The sequence below is a fragment of the Mercenaria mercenaria genome, unplaced genomic scaffold, assembly GCF_021730395.1.
Source record: "Mercenaria mercenaria strain notata unplaced genomic scaffold, MADL_Memer_1 contig_1012, whole genome shotgun sequence".
Taxonomy (NCBI): domain Eukaryota; kingdom Metazoa; phylum Mollusca; class Bivalvia; order Venerida; family Veneridae; genus Mercenaria; species Mercenaria mercenaria.
In genome coordinates this window covers 27,238-46,608 of record NW_026458981.1, presented here as the reverse complement: position 1 = coordinate 46,608, position 19,371 = coordinate 27,238, and the positions used below count along the sequence as shown (strand labels likewise).

General features: G+C 34.2%; 1 protein-coding gene across 1 annotated transcript in view; it reads left to right on the top strand.

Moving 5' to 3' along the window:
- LOC128551356 (protein sepa-1-like) overlaps positions 1 to 14,152 on the top strand; it is a gene marked incomplete at its 5' end in the record, with an annotated part of 30,122 nt that extends 15,970 nt beyond the window's left edge. The window contains 4 exons of the mRNA XM_053532207.1: positions 38 to 173; positions 608 to 725; positions 5,213 to 5,350; positions 10,308 to 14,152. Coding sequence (XP_053388182.1) covers positions 38 to 173; positions 608 to 725; positions 5,213 to 5,350; positions 10,308 to 10,364 — 449 coding nt within the window. The remainder of the gene's footprint in view (positions 1 to 37; positions 174 to 607; positions 726 to 5,212; positions 5,351 to 10,307) is intronic.
- Positions 14,153 to 19,371: the final 5,219 nt, after the last annotated feature.

Here is a 19,371-nt window from a genome sequence, read left to right as displayed (position 1 = left end):
TCATAAACAGCAACAACATTGTATTTTACTTGCTTAGGACCGAATACAATTTTGAAGGGTAACCAGATGGTAGACAGTTTATTTACACCAATATTTACACAGACAAACCAGGGAACGAAACAGTGGTACAAGAGTATTACTCTAGACTTAAGGACCCACATTGTACAAAAAATGTAAGTTAAATGGACTGTGTTCTTTGTTTTGTTGAAGATATTACAGGATTTTATTCGTTTGGATTTGTTTTATAGTTTCCGATAGTTTGTTTTGGTTTTCTACTCGTCCTTTTATGTCACACAAAGAAAACACTAGTCAAATTTGAAGTCAAAGACATTCCAGATATATAGTATAATGCCTTAAAAAATGAAGTAAATACAACAAGTCGCTAGAAGCATAAAAAGGATAAGTGATGGCAACTTGCTGTTTTTCTCTGCAGTATAAACATATATGTATATGTAAAGGTTTTTGATAACATAGAAAGGATTATTGGGATAACCTCAAAATAATAATTTACAACATTAAATATTTTATTGTAGTGCCTACTTCAGTTACCTTCCAAAGGATTGAAAAAAGTTATCAGATGTTAACTAATGTTTGATTGCATTTGCAGAGTATCTGCCATTCTTCCTGAACCAAGTGCAGCTGAGTTGGAGGATAAAAGAATGAAGAAATTGATAGCATATGCAAAACTAGTTGAGGGAGATTGTTATGAAACCGCAAATGATAAGGTGAGCAATTTAGTAAATTATATGTTTAAATCGCTTTGATTTTTAGCTCACCATGAGCCAAAGGCCAAAGGTGAGCTTTTGTGACTGTTCGATGTCCGTCGTGCGTCGTGTGTCAACAATTTGTAAAAATTCTTTTTCTTCAAAATCACTGGACAGATTTACACCAAACTTCACAGGAATAATCCTTGTTTGCCTCCTTTTGAAAATTGCCCAAATAATTGAATCCATACAGAACTTTGGTTGCCATGGCAACCGGAAGGAAAGTCTTTAAAAATCTTCATGTCAGAAACAGTTAGCCGGATTTCAAAAATATTTTGTAAAAATGATCTTTAGGTGACCCTCTCCCAAACTTGCCTAAGCCATTCTGTTTCGGTAAAAAACAAGGCCACCAGGGGGCGGATGAAAAGAGGCCCTGCCCCGGTGGGTCTCAAGTTTTACATAGACATATATATGAAAGAAGACTTTAAACATTTTCTTGCCTGAAAATTCAAGGCCTAGGCTTTTGGTATTAAGTATGTTGACTTTCCTAGTGTTTTTCTACCAAATTTGTCCAACTTATGTCCTTAGGGTGAAAAGAGACCCTGCCCTTAGGATACCAAGTTTAACATAGACTTATAAAGGAAAAAAATAAAGATCTTCTTGCCTGAAAGTTCAAGGCCTGGACCTTTGATATTTGGTATGTAGCATTGCCTGGTGGATCTCTAACAAGTTTGTTCAAATTATGCCCCTGGGGTGAAAACAGGCCCAGCCCTAGGGGTCATTTTTTATAATCATGAGTTATTTAGGAAAAAATACTTCAAAAATTATCAGATCATATTTCCTAGACTGTTTAATTATAATTACCGGATGACCCCAAGCGATTAGGGATCACTTGACTGTGACCTTGACCTACTGACCTACTTTCTTGTTTTTAGCTCACCAGAGCACAAAGTGCTCAAGGTGGACTATTGTGACCGGTCATTGACCGGCGTCCGTCGGCGTGCGTCGTCCGTCGTCCAGCGTCCGTCAACATTTGCCTTGTGAACACTATAGAGGCTACATTTGTGACCCAATCTTTATGAAACTTGGTCAGAATGTTAGTCTTAATGATCTCTAGGTCAAGTTTGAAACTGGGTCATGTAGGGTCAAAAACTAGATCATAGGCTAGATCAAAGGAAACGTTTGTGAACACTCCAGTGGCGACAGTTTTGACCCAATAATTATGAAACTTTATCAGAATGTTTGTCGTGATGATTTCTAGGTCATATTTGAATCTGGGTCATGTGAGATTAAAAATAGGTCACCCGGTCAAATCAAAGGAAAAGGTTGTGAACACTTTAGAGGCCACAATATTGACTCAATCTTTATGAAATTTGGTCAGAATGTTTGTCTTGAAGATTTCAAGGTCAAGTTTGAAACTGGGTCATATGGAGTCAAAAACTAGGTCACTAGGCTAGATCAAAGGAAAATCTTGTCAACACTGTAAAGACAACAATTCATGTTCTCATGGGAATTATCCAGAATGTTTGTCTCGATAATCTATAATCTATAGATCATGTTTGAATCTGGGTCATATGGGGTCAAAAACTAGGTCACCCAGTCAAATCAAATGAAACGCTTGTGAACACTCTAGAGGCCTTAGTTGTGACCCAGTCTTTATGAAACTTGGCTAGAATGTTTATCTTGATGATATCTAAGTCAAGTTTGAAAGTTGGACATATGGGTCAAAAACTAGGTAAGTAGGCCAGATTAAAGTAAAAGCTTTTGAACACTCAAAAGGCTACAGTTGTGACTTAATCTTTATAACATTTTGTCAGAATGTTTTTTAGCTCACCTGAGCACGAAGTGCTCGGTGTGAGCTATTGTGATCACTCACCGTCCGGCGTCCGTCCGTCCGTCCGTCCACACTTTCCTTTAAACAACATCTCCTCCTAAACCACCAGGCCAATTTTGATGAAACTTCACAGGGGTGTTCCATAAATGGTCCTCTTTAAAAAGTGTTCAAATAATTGAATTCCATACTGAACTCTGGTTGCCATGGCAACTGAAAGGAAAAACTTTAAAAATCTTCTTCTCAAAAACCAGAAACCCTAGAGCTTAGATATTTGGTGTGAAGCATTGCCTAGTGGACCTCTATCAAATCATGACCCCGAGGTCAAAACTGACCCCGCCCCAGGGGTCACTTGATTTTACATAGGAAAATTAAAAAAAATCTTCTTCTCAAAAAATAGAAGCCCTAGAGCTTAGTTCTTTGGCCTGTAGCATTGCCTAATAGACCTCTACTAAAAATATGAAAATCATGATGCTGGGGTCAAAATTGACCCCGCCCCAGGGGTCACTTGATTTTACATAGGAAATCTTCAAAAAATTTCTAAAATTAAACCTGAAGGCCTAGAGCTTAGATATTTTACGTGTAGCATTGCCTAGTAGACCTCTACAAAATTTGTTCAAATCATGACCCCCGGGGTCAAAATTGACCCCGTCCCAGGGGTCATTTGATTTTACATAGGAAAATCTTCAAAAATTTTCTAAAATAAACCAGAAGGCCTAGGTCTTAGATATTTGATATGTAACATTGCCTAGTAGACTTCTACAAACTTTGTTCAAATCATGACCCTCGGGGTAAAATTGGCCCTGCCCCAGGGGTTACTTGATTGTACATCGGAAAATCTTTCAAAAATTTCTAAAAATCATCAGTTTGACATTTGAAACATGTAGCTCATATTACTCTGGTGAGCGATCCAGGGTCATCATGACCCTCTTGTTTTATTTTTTGATGATCTCTAGGTCAAGTTTGAATCTGGGTCAAGTGGAGTCAAAAACTAAGTCAGTAGGCTAGATCAAAGGAAAAGCTTGTGAACACTCTAGAGGCCAGTTGTGATTCAATCTTTATGAAATTTAGTCAGAATGTTTGTCTTGATGATCTCTAGGTGAAGTTCGAAACTGGGTCATGTGGGGTCAGAAATTAGGTCAATATGTCAGATCAAAGGAAAAGCTTGTGAACATTTTAGAGGCCACAATTGTGACTTACTATTTATGAAACTTTGTCAGAATGTTTGCTTAAGGATCTCTAAGTCAAGTTCGAAACTGGGTCATGTGGGGTTAAAAATTTGGGCAGTAGGTCAGATCAAAGGAAAGCTTGTGGACGCACTATATAGGCAACAGTTGTTATTCAGTCTTTATGAAACTTGGTCAAAATGTTTGTCTTGATGATCTCTAGGTTCAGTTTTAATCTGGGTCATTTTGGGTCAGAAGCAAGGTCACATGGTCAAATCAAATGAAAAGTTTGTGAACAGTTGTGACTCAGTCAATATGAAACTTGGTCAGAATGTTTGTCTTGGTGATCTTTAGGTTAAATTCGAAACTGGGTCGTTTTGGGTCAAAAACTAGGTCAGTAGGCCAGATCAACTCTGGTGAGCAATATAGAATCATCATGGCCCTCTTGTTGTTCACGTACTATATTTTTTGAATTACGTCCCTTTTATGTTACTATAAATAGCTTATTTTGAAACTTTTTTGTTGGCCGTAGGAAAAAACCGAGACCACTTTTCTCTAGTACAACATGGATGGTACCTCCAATTTTTAGGTGTTTTTGACATACCTGTACCTGGTAAGGATGATCTTACGGATTTAGGTTATTTTTTGGAATTTCTTCCCTTTGTTGTTTCTGTCCTTGTGGCTTCAACAGTGAAGTCAAGTTCTTTAAAGTTTCCTCCCATCCTCTGATGTAACCCATCGGGGCGTATATTGCCCCGCTTTGCGGAGCTCTTGTTTAAAAATCTTCTTGTCTGAAAGTTCAAGGCTATTCTTTTGATATTTGGTATGTATCATTGCCTAGTTGATTTCTAACAAAATTGTTCGAATTATGCCCCTGGGGTGAAAAGAGGGTCAGTTGTTATATGAGTAATAGAGGAAAAAATACTTAAAAGAAATATCAGATAATATTTCCTAGGCTGTTTAATTACCTGATGATTCCAAGTGATTATGGGTCACTTGACTGTGACCTTGACCTAATGACCTACTTTCTTGTTTTTTTTTTAAGATACAGCCTTGAAATTTTGATAGCATGCACAGTTTTGCACACCGACTTTAAAACTAACTTTCAGTGACCATGAATGTGACCTACTGACCTACTTTCTTGTTTTTAAGATACCGCTTTGCAATTTGGACGGTATGTACACTTTTGCACACCGATCTTAAAACTCAGTCATTCTGTGACCATTAATGTGACCTACTGACCTACTTTCTTGTTTTTTAAGATACAGCCTTGATACATAGCTCATATTATTCAGGTGAGCGATCCAGGGTTATTACGACCCTCTTGTTGCTGATTTATGTCGTTGATAAAACATCCTTTCGTTTAAGTCAATATGGAAATATTGAACACATACGAAAGATGATCTTTACACACGTTTTTAAATAATGGATATTTTCAAACGTACTTGTCACAGCCAGTAAAATGTTTTTAGAATTAAATAGTAATCTATATTTGATACATCTGATTTCAGGGGGAATATTACCATTTCCTGGCAGAGCGAATTTACAAGATTCAAACGGAGTTGGAGTATAAAAGAAATGAGCGTCGGAAACTTCAAAAACATCAGTTACCTGGTGATACAACTGATGCTTCATACCACAAACCAGAAGTAAGCCAAAATTACCGTTTTAGGAGTGCTCAATGTGAGCTGTTGTTATACCAGTGTCCCTCGCCTTCTTCCGTAGTCGTCCGCCGTTTAGAATTTTACTTTGAACATTCTATGGGTCGCTCTATCTTAATGAAACTTAATCAGAATGTTTCTTTTAGTACCAATCTCTAATGAGTTTCAAACAGTCATCTTGGTTCAAGACCTAATTACAGAAAAACCTTGTTAAAACCATGACATCAATAATTTCTACCTGGTCTTTATGAATCTTAGTGAAAACATTTATCGTCATGAAATCTAGGTCTGGTTCTAAACTTGGTCATTTGGGATAAAAATAGGTCATAATGTCAAATTATTAAAAATACCTCGCTAACACCCTATAGACCATATTTTCTACCCGATCTTCATGAATTCTGTCAGAATATTTGTCTTTTTGAAATCTAGGTCAAGTTGGAATCTGGATAATCTAGGGTCAAAAACTAGGTCACCAGGTCAAATAATAGAAATATCTTTTTTAACGCTCTAGAGGCTATATTTTTAACACGATAATTATGGATCCTGGTCGGAATGTTTATCTTTGAAATGTAGAACAAGTTCGGAACTTGGTCATCTTATGTGCGATACAGGGTATTCATGGCCCTCTTATATAACTTTGAAATATTGTACACGACATGCATACATAACCTTCGTGAAATACAGTTAAAAGTTGTTTTGATAACGACAATAGACCCACTTACCCAGAAGTGTAATGCATTTACTTTACGAAAATTAAAAACAAGTTTTTTGAAACAAGTTTGTAATTGTTGCAGATTTAGTGTTGGTTGACAACGTTTAAGCTCACGAAAGAAAATGCCACTGTATTAGTCCAGTAAAATCGTGTAAAAATACTTCAGAAAATGGAAAAAGCACAAAACACAACTACTTTAGGGCAAAAAAATGAGCTTGAGAACAACTCCAAAAATCAAATATGGCCGAAAAGTCCAAGGTGGCCGCCATACATGTATAAAATTTTAAGAAATTATAATACTTATATAAACACTTACAGTCGTCATTATAATGAGTAAAATTACATGTTTTGAAAAAAAAATAAACATATTGTATTATCAAAAGTTATGTACTTCCAACAAAAATGAAAAATGTTGTCTCCCCTTGATACAAGTTTGCTTTTTAATTGCAAATTATAACTGTATTTTATTTTTTGTTCGATTATTGCTCCAAATAGGTTGTGCTCCAAATATGTTATGCAATTTTGTTCCTAAAAACATATTATGCAAGTATTGGAGTTTTGCTCCATATAATTTGGCGGAAATTTGATATCCGTTGCATTACTCCAAATTATGAATTTTGTATGTTTTTCATGTTCCAGAATTGGAAGGAAAAAGAAAAGTCAGAATGCATTTATGTGAGCCAGAATTAAGTAAACCACGGTAACTGACATATCAAGAATGTTTAAAAAGGCAACAGTCTTATGTAGAACTTAACAACAATTGTAAAATATGTTAAACAGTATGCATTAGTGAATAAATGACACGTGTTTCACTTTGTCATTAGTTTTCGCGACTCAGGATTTTGTTAGTGTTGCTGTGTTTATTTGAATCTATTTAAACTAAGAGAATTGATGATACTTGGAAGAACTACATAATTAATTGACTATTTTAGAGCGATAGAGCATGCGACCGCTACTTCGTACATGTGAAAATCCCCTCGTCAGACAATATTTCTTTGGGAAAAAGTCATTGCCAATTAATTAGCCTAATCAAATTTACATTTGCATGTTCGTGTAATATTCTGTTTTTGTCAAATTAAAGCACACTGTCATAATAATAGTTTCAGAGTTTAATGCCATTAGCATATAATGTACAGTCACTAAGTTAGAAGCAGAATCCGTCAGATGTACCGAGAAAAGTGCTCTGATATATATATTTCTGGACATTTTTGCTGAAAATAAAAAATATAATAGATAAGGACATATTAGATGTGAATACTTAAACTACAGTTTTCAGACAATGAACATTATTTATTTACCGTTTGCCAGCTGTGTCACTGCCAGTTAAGCGGTCAAATGTAAGAATGGCGCTGTCTTGTACTCCAAACCAAAATACAGGCATGCGACTAACTTGTGAGAAGTTTGAAATAAGCTTACACAAGCTAACTGAAATCTTAAAAAGATTGCAGTCATGTCAATTAATGCTTTCAGATGCTCCATAGAAATTAAGTTTGCGGATAAGTCTTGCTTCGCAAGCTTGCAGCAGGCATCCTTCGATCTTTATACATTTAAGATTGCGACTAGCTTGCGATACTGTAACCTTTTAAAATTCTTTGGTTATAAAGCAGAGGTAATACATTTAACCAATTACTTTTTTATGACAAAATATGTTGTTTTAAAAAATATTGGCCCTGATTTTTTAGTCTTTATCTACAGATCACTACAAATATTGTTTCATTGAAAGTGACTAAGTTTCATAAACTTTGCAGTTTGTCAAATGAAAAGAAGTACATTTAATTTAGACTGCCGACTTGAAAAGATTGATGAAGATAGTCATTGATATGCAAGTTTGCAAGCTTGCACAATCATAACAAGGTTGCGAGACACTCGCAAGTGTCTTTTTGTCCACACTCATATAAGTGTGCGTAAGTTTGCAAGATTGCGCAACCATGCAATCTTGCTATGATTGTACAATCTTGCACGGTTGCAGTTAAGATCCCTAGTGTTCCAAACGCAAGCGTGCGTAACTTTACAAGCTTGCAAGATTTTAGGAAGCGCACGAATTAGTTTGTGCAAGCTTACATAATGGTTGCAATCGTAATCTTGCTGCACGCTGAAACAAGTTTGCCACACATTTGTTAAGCTTGCACCTGCAATCTTGCTGCGGCCTGAATGCAAGCTTAATTAAGCTTGTCGTTTTGGCTTGGGTGTCAAAAAACACTAACAAGTACAACTCGTTATTACCGGTGAATCAAGCTTTCAGATGCATTGTACATACTTGAAAACTGTTAATGTAATATTTCTGTGGTATTGATGAACTGGGACACTGAACTGATACACCGATCCATATGAAGGAGTGCTTTAATTTTCAAAATTTGACTGTTGTTTTCTGACGTCTGAACTGCGAGCCATCAATGATACTCTCCAGGCTACTTATTACCTTCCATATCACTGATAAAATTTTGGTTTCTTTAGGTTATTGTTCCTACTAAAACCTTATGCATTAAAGCATTTGTCTCTTTTCTTGATTAATATCATGTTTAGCTCGACTATACGAAGTATAAGGAGAGCTATCCTACTCGCCCTGGCGTCGGCGTCGGCGTCTTTCCGCGTCCCCACCTTGGTTAAAGTTTTTTTTCTTTCTCTTTTTCAACTTATCTCTGTAATTACTTGATGGATTTGATTCAAACTTGAAATACTTATTCCTCATCATCATCCACATCATCTGACATAAGGGCCATAACTCTGGCACCAATATTTCATGAATTATCCCCCTTTTCACTTAGATTTTCAGGTTAAAGTTTTGATGCACTTTCACTCTATCTCTGTTATAACTGAAAGGATTTGATTCAAACTTAAAATAGTTGTTCAACATCATCACCCACATCATATGACACAAGGTGCATAACTCTGGCACCACTTTTTCATAAATTATTCGCCCTTTTTACTTAGAATTTCAGGTTAAAGTTTTGGTGCACTTTCACTCTACCTCTGTTATTACTGAATGGATTTGATTCAAACTTAAAATAGTTGTTCAGCATCATCACCCACATCATATGACACAAGATGCATAACTCTGGCACAATATTTCATGAATTATTCCCCTTTTTACTTAGAATTTCAGGTTAAAGTTTTATGCACTTTCACTCTATCTCTGTTATTACTGGATGGATCTGATTCAAACTTAAACAATTGTTCAACATCATTACCCTTATCATATGACACAAGGTGCATAACTCTGGGACCATTTTTTCATGAATAATTTCCCCATTTTACTTAGAATTTCAGGTTAAAGTTTTATGCACTTTCACTCTATCTCTGTTATTACTGAATGGATCTGATTCAAACTTAAAATAGTTGTTCAACATCATCACCCACACTATATGATGCAAGGTGCATAACTCTGACACCAATTTTTTATTAATTATTCCCCCTTTTTACTTAGAATTTTAGGTTAAAGTTTTTATGCACTTTCACTCTGTCTCTGTTATTACTGAATGGATTTTATTCAAACTTAAAATAGTTGTTCAACATCATCACCCACACTATATGACACAAGCTGCATAACTCTGGCACCAATATTTAATGAATAATGCCCCTTTTTGCTTACTAGGATATACTTATATAGTGTTTTGATACATTTTATCTTTACCTCTCTTATGACTTTAAGTTGATATTTTTGACATAGACTCAGGCTATTGTGCAATATCTTCATCCACAATTGGAGTCATTAAACACTTCAGTGACAGCTCTAGTTTCCTCCGATGTGCCCAGTTTCACTATCCAGCATCGAAATAGTCGAGCGCGCTGTCTCCTGTGACAGCTCTAGTTTTAAATTGTATTGCATCTTAGGAATTATTTTGAATTTGAAATCATACAATGATATTCATTTGTACACATCGCACATATGTTGCATAAACACATTCTAGCGTACACGTGTAGTAAACGGCGATTAAAATTAACCAGCCAGAACAATTTTTATCCAGACCGAAACTACATTAGCGAAGTTCACCCATGTTTTACTCTGTAACAATGATGAAAGTGTCAGGTACACAATATGGAAGATAAATTACTACTTGTTCAATGTGCATGGTAACCATTTACCGAACTGTGCGTTTCATGTGAGAAATTCGTGTTTTATTTATTTTCCCGTTCATGACTATGGTTCGGGGTAGGGTATATTATGTAGTGGCTTTCTCTTTCTGGTCTGGTACCAGGGTTAGAATTAGCTTATGAATATTTTTTTCCTTTCAGACCTCCGATGATGAAATTTCATCTCAAAGCAGTGCAGCGTCAGCTTCAAGATCGTGAAGCAAAAAGAACGAGACTCGTAAATACAATATTTTGGGGACCATATATTAATAATGAACATTCAGACATACTTGAGAAAACTTTAGCTATTTGTGTGCAACAAATAATCATTGCAATGTATGCTGCCTGTGATATCCTAAATGTTTATTAGAATCAAATAGTAATAATGACATTCTTCATTCTTCAAAAATGTAGTTTTAAAAGATGGGACATTTTTACAATTGAACAAATGGCACAATATAAAAACAATGTTGAATTAAGAAAATTATTTTTACCATTTTTTTCTTAGGAAAGATGACTAAAATATTTTTTCACCTGTAAATGTAAACAGAAATTAATAACAATTTTGTTAGGATATAGGAGAAACCAACACTAGTACAAATTCAGATGTATCAGAAGCTGCTGATGTACATTGTACATGTATAAGTAGATTTTTGATACCTTGTAATGTTATTATCATTAATTATATATCTCTTCAAACCAACTGATTATTTTTTTCGCTTGCTTTCTCGTGTTTCTACATCTACTTGAATCTGCGCTAAATCTTTTTAGTATAGCTGGACATTTTTATCAGAGATTTCGAACATCAATAATGAAATCTGACAAATATCCTTTTTATTTTAATTACCTTTTAAAAAGGATAAACTTATAGTATAAAATACTGCAACCTAAACAAATGACTATCAGAGCCGATTGCAGACTTGACAATGTCTCATATTTTTCCTAAATATTTTTAGTTATGTAATTATGTTTCAATTTTAGTGGTTTTCTATATAAAGGAGACAACAGAACTGAAGATGGAAATTGAATTATACTTGGAATAATGATAGAGGTCAAGAAATATTTTAAACCATTACTTATCAGCATTGGTTGCCAAACTGCCAAGCTGATCCATTTCCGTTATTCATTGGCTATCCATTTCTTCTTCTATATGCAAATAGCGACGCACTTCTTTCTTTCGGGATATAATTATGATATTTGGTGAGAATACACTAGTTAACTGAAAACGCTGGTTTATATAATTGTAGGAAACATGGGAACATGTATATCATAATCTGAATTTATTAATGTTTTAAAACAATTTTTATACGAAAGATCGTTAAAGGAAGTTGCAACCTGTCAAAAGTTTGGATATAAGAACTGAAAATGTAGTGATAGCAACAACTTTAAAATGTTACAATTTTTATTACTGCTTTCAGTACATTTGCATCGTAATCTTTGTCCTCTGAAATTGTGGTTGTTCATGTTTTGAAGAAAGAAATATCAATAAAAACGTAGGCATTTGTATTTTAGTTAGCGGGTTAAGAAAGCCTAACTCTTATATGTATACAGGACTTACTTAAGAACTGTTTGTGTTCAGAAACTATCTCATGTTGTCTTTTTATCATACATGATATAAACAACACGTTTAAAATGAGTGTTAAGGCAGTCTTCGGCTTCATACGCTTTTTATTAGCGAATAGAAGTATTTGTTTCTGTTGTATGTTGGAAATGATTTTATATGTATTGTGTAATTATCAGTTTGAAATACATTGATACTGTTATTATTATATATTCTACTACGTTTGCAATGTGCTTAACATTATCCTTTACATATATTTAATTATCATCTCGACTTATTGAATTGTACTCAAATAATTGTTCTTATCCACCTTCTACTTATCTTTTTATAGTTTAAGATGTGATTGTTGAAGCTGATTAAGTGAACAAATATGTAATGAAATAATTATGATGTAATTAGTATACGTCTCAGTATATACGATATGTTTTATTTATTTTGATCTTCAAATAGAGGAAAGATTATAATAAGTGGGCGACTGTTAGAACGTCTAGAGACTGGACTTGGCACTTGTTGGTCCTTTCTCAGACCGCTGTGCACATATTAAAAATTTTGACCCATTAATTTTACTTTACAAAATGTCAACTTTAAAGAGTGTTTTGTATATCAAAATGTAATAGAGCGAATTGAGCTTGACAATACCTTTAAGATGATATAATTCCCTTGATGGGCTGCTTAAGTAAACGTTCGAAATATATTTTTTAAAAGACTTCCTCTCATGAACAGCTTAATAGATCTTCTTCAAAGTTGGTCCTGTAGAATCATTGTAAGAGCCTTTTTCAATTTAAATTAAATGAGAGCACTTGGTACCTTTTAGCCCGCTAGAGCTAAAAAATAAATACATTAAAACGACTTCTTCTCATAAAACGCTTGCTGGATCTTAATCAAGCATATTAAGGTAGAGTCCTCTCTCAATTTTGTGCGAAAAAGGGTCATAGTGACCTTGAGACTGAAAACGATTTTCTCTCAAGAGCCTAAAGAATGCTAAGGCTTACAGCCGTCAAACTTCATTGAATGATTTGACTGTTTTCAGTAGATCACCTTCGTTGTTTTTCTTTGGTCAGAGGGCCTGGTCACAATGATATTGAGACATGAATGGTTTCCGCTCAGTGACCTAAGAACTATTCGGCCTACAATCATCAAACTTAATATCAACAAGATGATTGCCTGGTTAAAAGATGACTTTAGCTAGCTGGCTTTATCCAGGTGCCTGACCGTGCCTGAACAGTGCCCGAAGACGCAAACGCTGTGTTCCATCAAAGACACCTTAGATTGAAATCATGTCGGGGCGAATTAAAACCAATAAAACAATCACAGTAACTGACTCGTTTTTCAATTTAAGGCACTATGATTTCGCAAAGTTACCATCAACATCTTTTAAAGACTCACTTCTAGGAAAATCTTTTTCGGGACTATTTTCTATTTTAAGGAAACTGTCAATACATTGTTACAATTTGCTTCGCGGGATATAGATCTTTTATGTGATAATAATATAACTAAATAGAACAGAACTGACCACCATCTTATTATATCAAGTTACATAAACAACATATATACACATATTTATTACATGTATTAAAGATTTAATTTGATGTGATATAATTTTTCTAACGAACTTTAAGTTAAGTCACAGGTGAACAAAAATACATTTTTATATGAAAATATACCTATACAATCTTTGGAACTATGTTGAGACTAGTGAATAGGTGGAGAGAATATCCAGTTATCCGAATTAACATTGATCAATAATAAAAATAGATATTTTTCACAGGCGGCACATTCTGGGAAAATTATTCGATATTAAAAAAGTTGTTAAGGATGACTGAACATCACCATATTTGTGATATATGAATGATATAACAACAACAACAACAACAACAACAAAAACAAACGCTTTGCATATTTGCAAGACCTAATACCTTTAAAACACATTTAAGAAAGAAAGTGAAGTATCACTTGCATCTGATTAACGCGTTTATGCAAGTCTCACTGCTAGAAAGCATTTAGACTTCAAACTAGTGGGGCTTCTTTTTAGATTCTTGTACATAGGGTCACCACCTCTACATAGCTCATTGACAAGTAAGATAGAGGAAGCTAGATTCTGGTGTGTACGAAATATTGTCTTCGTATTCCTTATATTCGAAATCGTAGCGTAGGGTAACATATTTTCTTCACACAAACAAGTAATCCATCATCTATTTGGCATGATAAAATGCTCCTGGAATATACCATTTATGACGATCAACTATATATAATATATTAGGTGTCAGTTTGAATAGATAATTCACATAACAAAACCAGTTCAATACGATTTTTGTCTGTGCAATATTCCAGATAAAATTGTTATGTCTCAAACACGTATCATGTTGTCTAATACAAATACTTTATCTTAATTCCATATAAATTTGCCATATGACCTAAATTGTGTCGCCCCCCTCCCCTCCACCAACTCCACTCCCTCAACCCCTCTCCTTCCCCCCCCCCCCCCAAAAAAAAAACAACAACAAAAAAATAACAATAAAAATAACTTAATTCCATATAATACGAGTTACTTATAATCGCCATTTTGTTCAAAACAGCATAACTCATAACGAGAAGATCAAACTAAACTTGGTTAAAGATATTTTTTCAATGACTGATACTAGTATACGTCACACATCAAAATGCAACCTTAGAATATACTACTAGACAGTATCAAAAGAACATGATTACTTACAAAACATTTCAAAAGGAACAATTCCGACAACTGCAAAAGAACAAATATAAAATAATGCAAACGTTATCTGTCTTAGCCTATAAAGTTTCGAATTGGAGTTTGGATTTTGAATTGTTTCTTTGTAAAAGAAATTGGCTTAAAATGCTGTTTTTATTATTAGCTCACCTGAGCCAAAGGCTCATGGTGAGCTTTTGTGACCGCTCAATGTCCGTCGTCCGTCGTGCGTCGTCCGTCGTCAGTCGTGCGTCCGTCAACATTTTCTAAAAAAATCTTCTTCTTAAAAACCACTAGGCAGATTTACACTAATCTTCACAGGAATGATCCTAGGTAGTTCCCTTTCAAAACTGTTAAAAATTTTTAATTCCATGCAGAACTCTGGTTGTCAGGGCAACCGAAAGGAAAATCAAAAACTTTAAAAGTCTTCTTGTCCAAAACCGCAAGGCATAGAGCCTTGATATTTGGCCTGTGACATCATTTTATGGTCTTCTATCAAGATTGTTCAAATTGTGACCCTGCCTGGGGTGAAAAGAGAACCCGCCCCGGAGGTCACAAGTTTTACATAGACTTATATAGTAAAAAACTTTAAAAATCTTCTGGTCTTGAACACATGGCCTAGAACTTTCATATTTTGTTTGTAGCATTGCCTTGTGGTCCTTTACTAAAATTGTTCAAATTATTACCCTGGGGTGAAAAGAGGCCCTGCCCATGGGATCTCATGTTTTACATAGACTTGTATAGGAAAAAACATTAAAAATCTTCTTGCCTGAAACTGCAAGGCCTAGGCATTTTTATATTAAGTATGTTGCCTTTCCTAGTGTTTCTCTACCAAAATTGTTCAAATTATGTCCCTAGGGTGAAAAGAGGCCCTGTCCTGGGGGTATCGAGTTTAGCATAGACTTATATAGGAACAAATGAAAGATCTTCTTGTCGGAAAGTTCAAGGCCTAGGCATTTGATATTTGGTATGTAACATTGCCTTGTGGATCTCTATTAAGTTTGTTCAATTATGCCCCTGGAATGAAAAGAGGCCCCGCCATGGGAGTCACTTGTTATGAGTTGTATAGGAAAAAGTACTTAAAAAATTATCAGATCATATTTCCTGGTCTGTTTAAATATAATTGCCTGATGGCTTAAGGGATTATGGATCACTTGGTTCTGACCTTGACCTACTGACCTACTTTCTTGTTTTTTTAAGATACAGCCTTGAAATTTGGATGACATATACAGTTTTGCACACCATTCTTAAAACTGTCTTTCAGTGACCATGAATGTGACCTACTGACCTACTTTCTAATATTTTAGCGTCAGTTTGCCACTTGAAACTTGCGGCTCATATTACTCAGGTGAGCGATTCAAGGTCATCATGACTCTCTCGTTAACAAACGTTACAGGAGCAACTATATTAAACTCCGCGGGGAATCAGCAGTGTTTCTGACTTGTTTTCTCTCGTTTGTACTAAACACAAGAAAAGAGATTTCATTTTAAAACTAGAACTTGTTTCTTGGGAAGTAACAAAAGTTAATTTCTATTTGTTCTTATGTCAGTCATTTTAAAATTGGTAAGTTCTGTGAAATACTGTTACTAATAGTATAATTTAAGCGGGAGTTTTGTTGAATTTTATATCACAGAATTAGGTATGCTAATTTTGCGACGTTCTAACTTTAAGTGTTGTCCTATCTACCTGTTATTTATACATATATATTATTGCACAATATTCAGACAATTAAAGGAAATAATATGATTGAGTGACAGACCTGTTTAGTGACTGTCACTTATTTCTTGATTTTCTTTCTCAAATTACGCGTTTATTTTAGTTTTCGTTCGAAAGAGAGGGTGTTATGAGGTAGGAACGAAACAGCTTTTACACTGGGGAACTCTTTCGATGTTTTTTTTCTTTGTTGTTCGCAAATGTCTCAAGGAACTACCAAGAAACAATTGTCCATGTTATGGTTTAAGCATTATTATTATTGTAACTAAATGTATTATTATTAATCATGATATGTTGTCATAAACTATTATAAAAGGCCAATGTTTTATGAGGTATTTTGTATATGAAGGTCTATTTAGGATCTTACGATCAACTTATAAAAAAGTTCCGCTTAAGCCTGAGCTAAGAGTTAAAGGGAGTGTTTAACCTCTGATTACCTCTAATTAACACTATTCTGTTACTTTGATTTGATGCCTTCCACTTTTTTTTCAATAGAATTTTGAATTCTTAGAAACTGTTGTATATCTATATAGTTTGTCACTCAGAATTTGATTGAACATAGGAATGTAAAGATTATATCTTTTTAAGGTAGTGGACCCAGAAAGACATTCGGTAATTTACGTAAACTCCGTATGCGAGTTCGGCATATTCACTGTTTTGATAACTCTCGTAAAAATATAATAAAAGTGAAATGGTAAGTAAATGACAAAATTCAATAATAAAAGCCAATTTTACATTATCCTTACAGAATATAGTTCTACAAGTCTCAAATTATACAAACATTTCCTCTTTTCGGGAAAAGTAATTTTAATCATCACTTTGGATTGTCACTATGAAACAGTAATTATCTTAAATGCTATTTTCAATTGAAAAAACAAAACAAAACAAGATCATAATTAATATAATTCCGACTAGAAGTCAAAAATTTCGTTGTTTGGCTTTCCCTTGTGTCTACGACACTCAATACAATACATTTTCATTTTAATGCTGGGACTTGTTTCTTGGGAAGTTTATTAGTACCAAAAGGGTTCTTGTTAAAGCTTATTTGTTTTAATGTCAATCATGCCAATCTTTACACAGTCTGTAAAATGTCATATAATTAAGATGACATTGAGAATTTAAATGTATATTTTTTATGGTCATGTTACATGTAAAGTAAAGATAATCTTGCGAAATAACAGCTTCAAGTGGTCGTATATCTATTTGAAAGTATTCATGAATTTTTAAGTTTGTTTTGAAATAACAAGGAAGCAAGTCCTACAATAGTAACAACGTTCCAAGAATGCATTATTTCCGAAATAACATCCTATAGCTGTGTATGTTTGTGCAATATTTAAATGTACTAAAGACAAATAAAGAGCAGTGCTACAAAGAAATGAAGAACCAGCAAAATATCCTCGGAACGGTCAGTGACACAAAACACCAATAGGGAGTGTTGTGCACGAGTTCCTTTAACAGCATTCCAACCTATGAAATAAATGTAGGAAGAAATGGGAGTTTATAATATATTCTTAAACCGAATGCCCAGTTTCTGTTTTTATTTGTTTGTTCTTTCATGTAAAAATAGTGTTGTGGTAAACGAGAAACCTTTCGCTCTACTGGCAAAGTTAAAGAAAACATTCCCGTCGTACCAGAACCAACTTTGTACGGAAATATGATATACTAGTATTATATCTATTTCTCAGACTTAGTTAACCTAATTGAAATGACGGCACTAACCGATCGGATGTCACATACTTTATATAGGTATACAAAAATAAGGTAATCTCATATTGTCCTATTAGATGTATGCAAACCAAAGATATATTTTGTGTCCGATTTTCTAAATAAAGAGATATGGATAATCCATAACGATGTGCTGATATGTAGAAAATATTTTAATTCAGTATTTTCAGTTGTGTGTTGAAATATAACACTGGACTATATTTGAAACTTAATTTTTATTTCATTATTTTCACTAAAACGGAAGTACAGTTGATCCGAAAAGAATATAAGAAAAACAATCGGAAATTCTTTACCAAATTTACATCAATAAAAATGCAAATACCTAAAATGTTTAGCCATAATTATCTAAAAGTTAAAAAAAATGTAACTTCATACGAGAGCGAAACGTTGTTCTGTCATGATTTTGCATGTGACGTTGCTAAATGGTTGATGGTAAACCTGTCAACAAGACATGAAATAAAAAGAAAATCTGTTTGTTACACATGTAAAAAATCGAAATATATTTCACTCTTGAACACTAGATTTTAAATCTTTACGAGAGGCGCAGCCATGAGTGCAAAAATTGCATCTGGTGTTCATTCGGTGAAAGATATTTCGATCTTATGCTGAAACAGACTGTATAGAACAAATTAAGTATTATAAAAAGCTAGTTAAGTCCTTATTTTGAACAAAAGAAAATAAAATAAATGGGGAATCAAGTAATTGCACGAGCTTCTAAATGCTTTGTGTGTCTTTATAACATTTGATAAAAATCTTTGTAAGATGGAAAAGCACATTAGATTGGAATTCTAATGATTGGCCTTTCTTTTAATATCTTCCGATATCAAACATACCATTTAACATACAAAAAAAAAAGATGTCATATTTTGATGTCCCGAAGCAAACCTAAAATATTTAACAAGCATAAGACCAACATGACAGCCCCATTATAGAAACGTCGTTTACGACCTACTTAACACATGACAAAAAACGTATACATTGGGACATAACCATACAATTAAGAAATATTTCAAGAAGCCTAACCCGAAGTGCTTTAACGTATAAAACAAAAGGGACGAGAAGCAAATTGGAATAGTTAATACACTTAATAAAGAAAAGCTATTTTAACTTGTTGGGAAAAACAGCGTAGATAAAGTTATTACTTACTGAGATAAGTTCTATCATTAGTGTCAAAATACTAAACTGTATAAAGTAAAACATATAAATTAAGGTCGATCTGAGGTAACCATATTAGATACCAATGTACCCAATAACTTGTTTTAAGCCACAGCACCAAGATGATATCTTCCAAGGATACGCTTATGCAAATTGCGAAACAAAAGACCCCCCACCCCCTCACTCAGTACTCACCTATTTGATATAACAATTTAAATTGGCGTAGTAGTTTCTCGGTGGCCTGTAACATAGGCGGCTGATGTTCAATGCTACGACACTTCGTTTCAAATAAAACTTTCTAGGTATAAATATATTCATTTAATGGTTACAGTGTTAATCTATAATTACATTGTTCTTCTTATGTC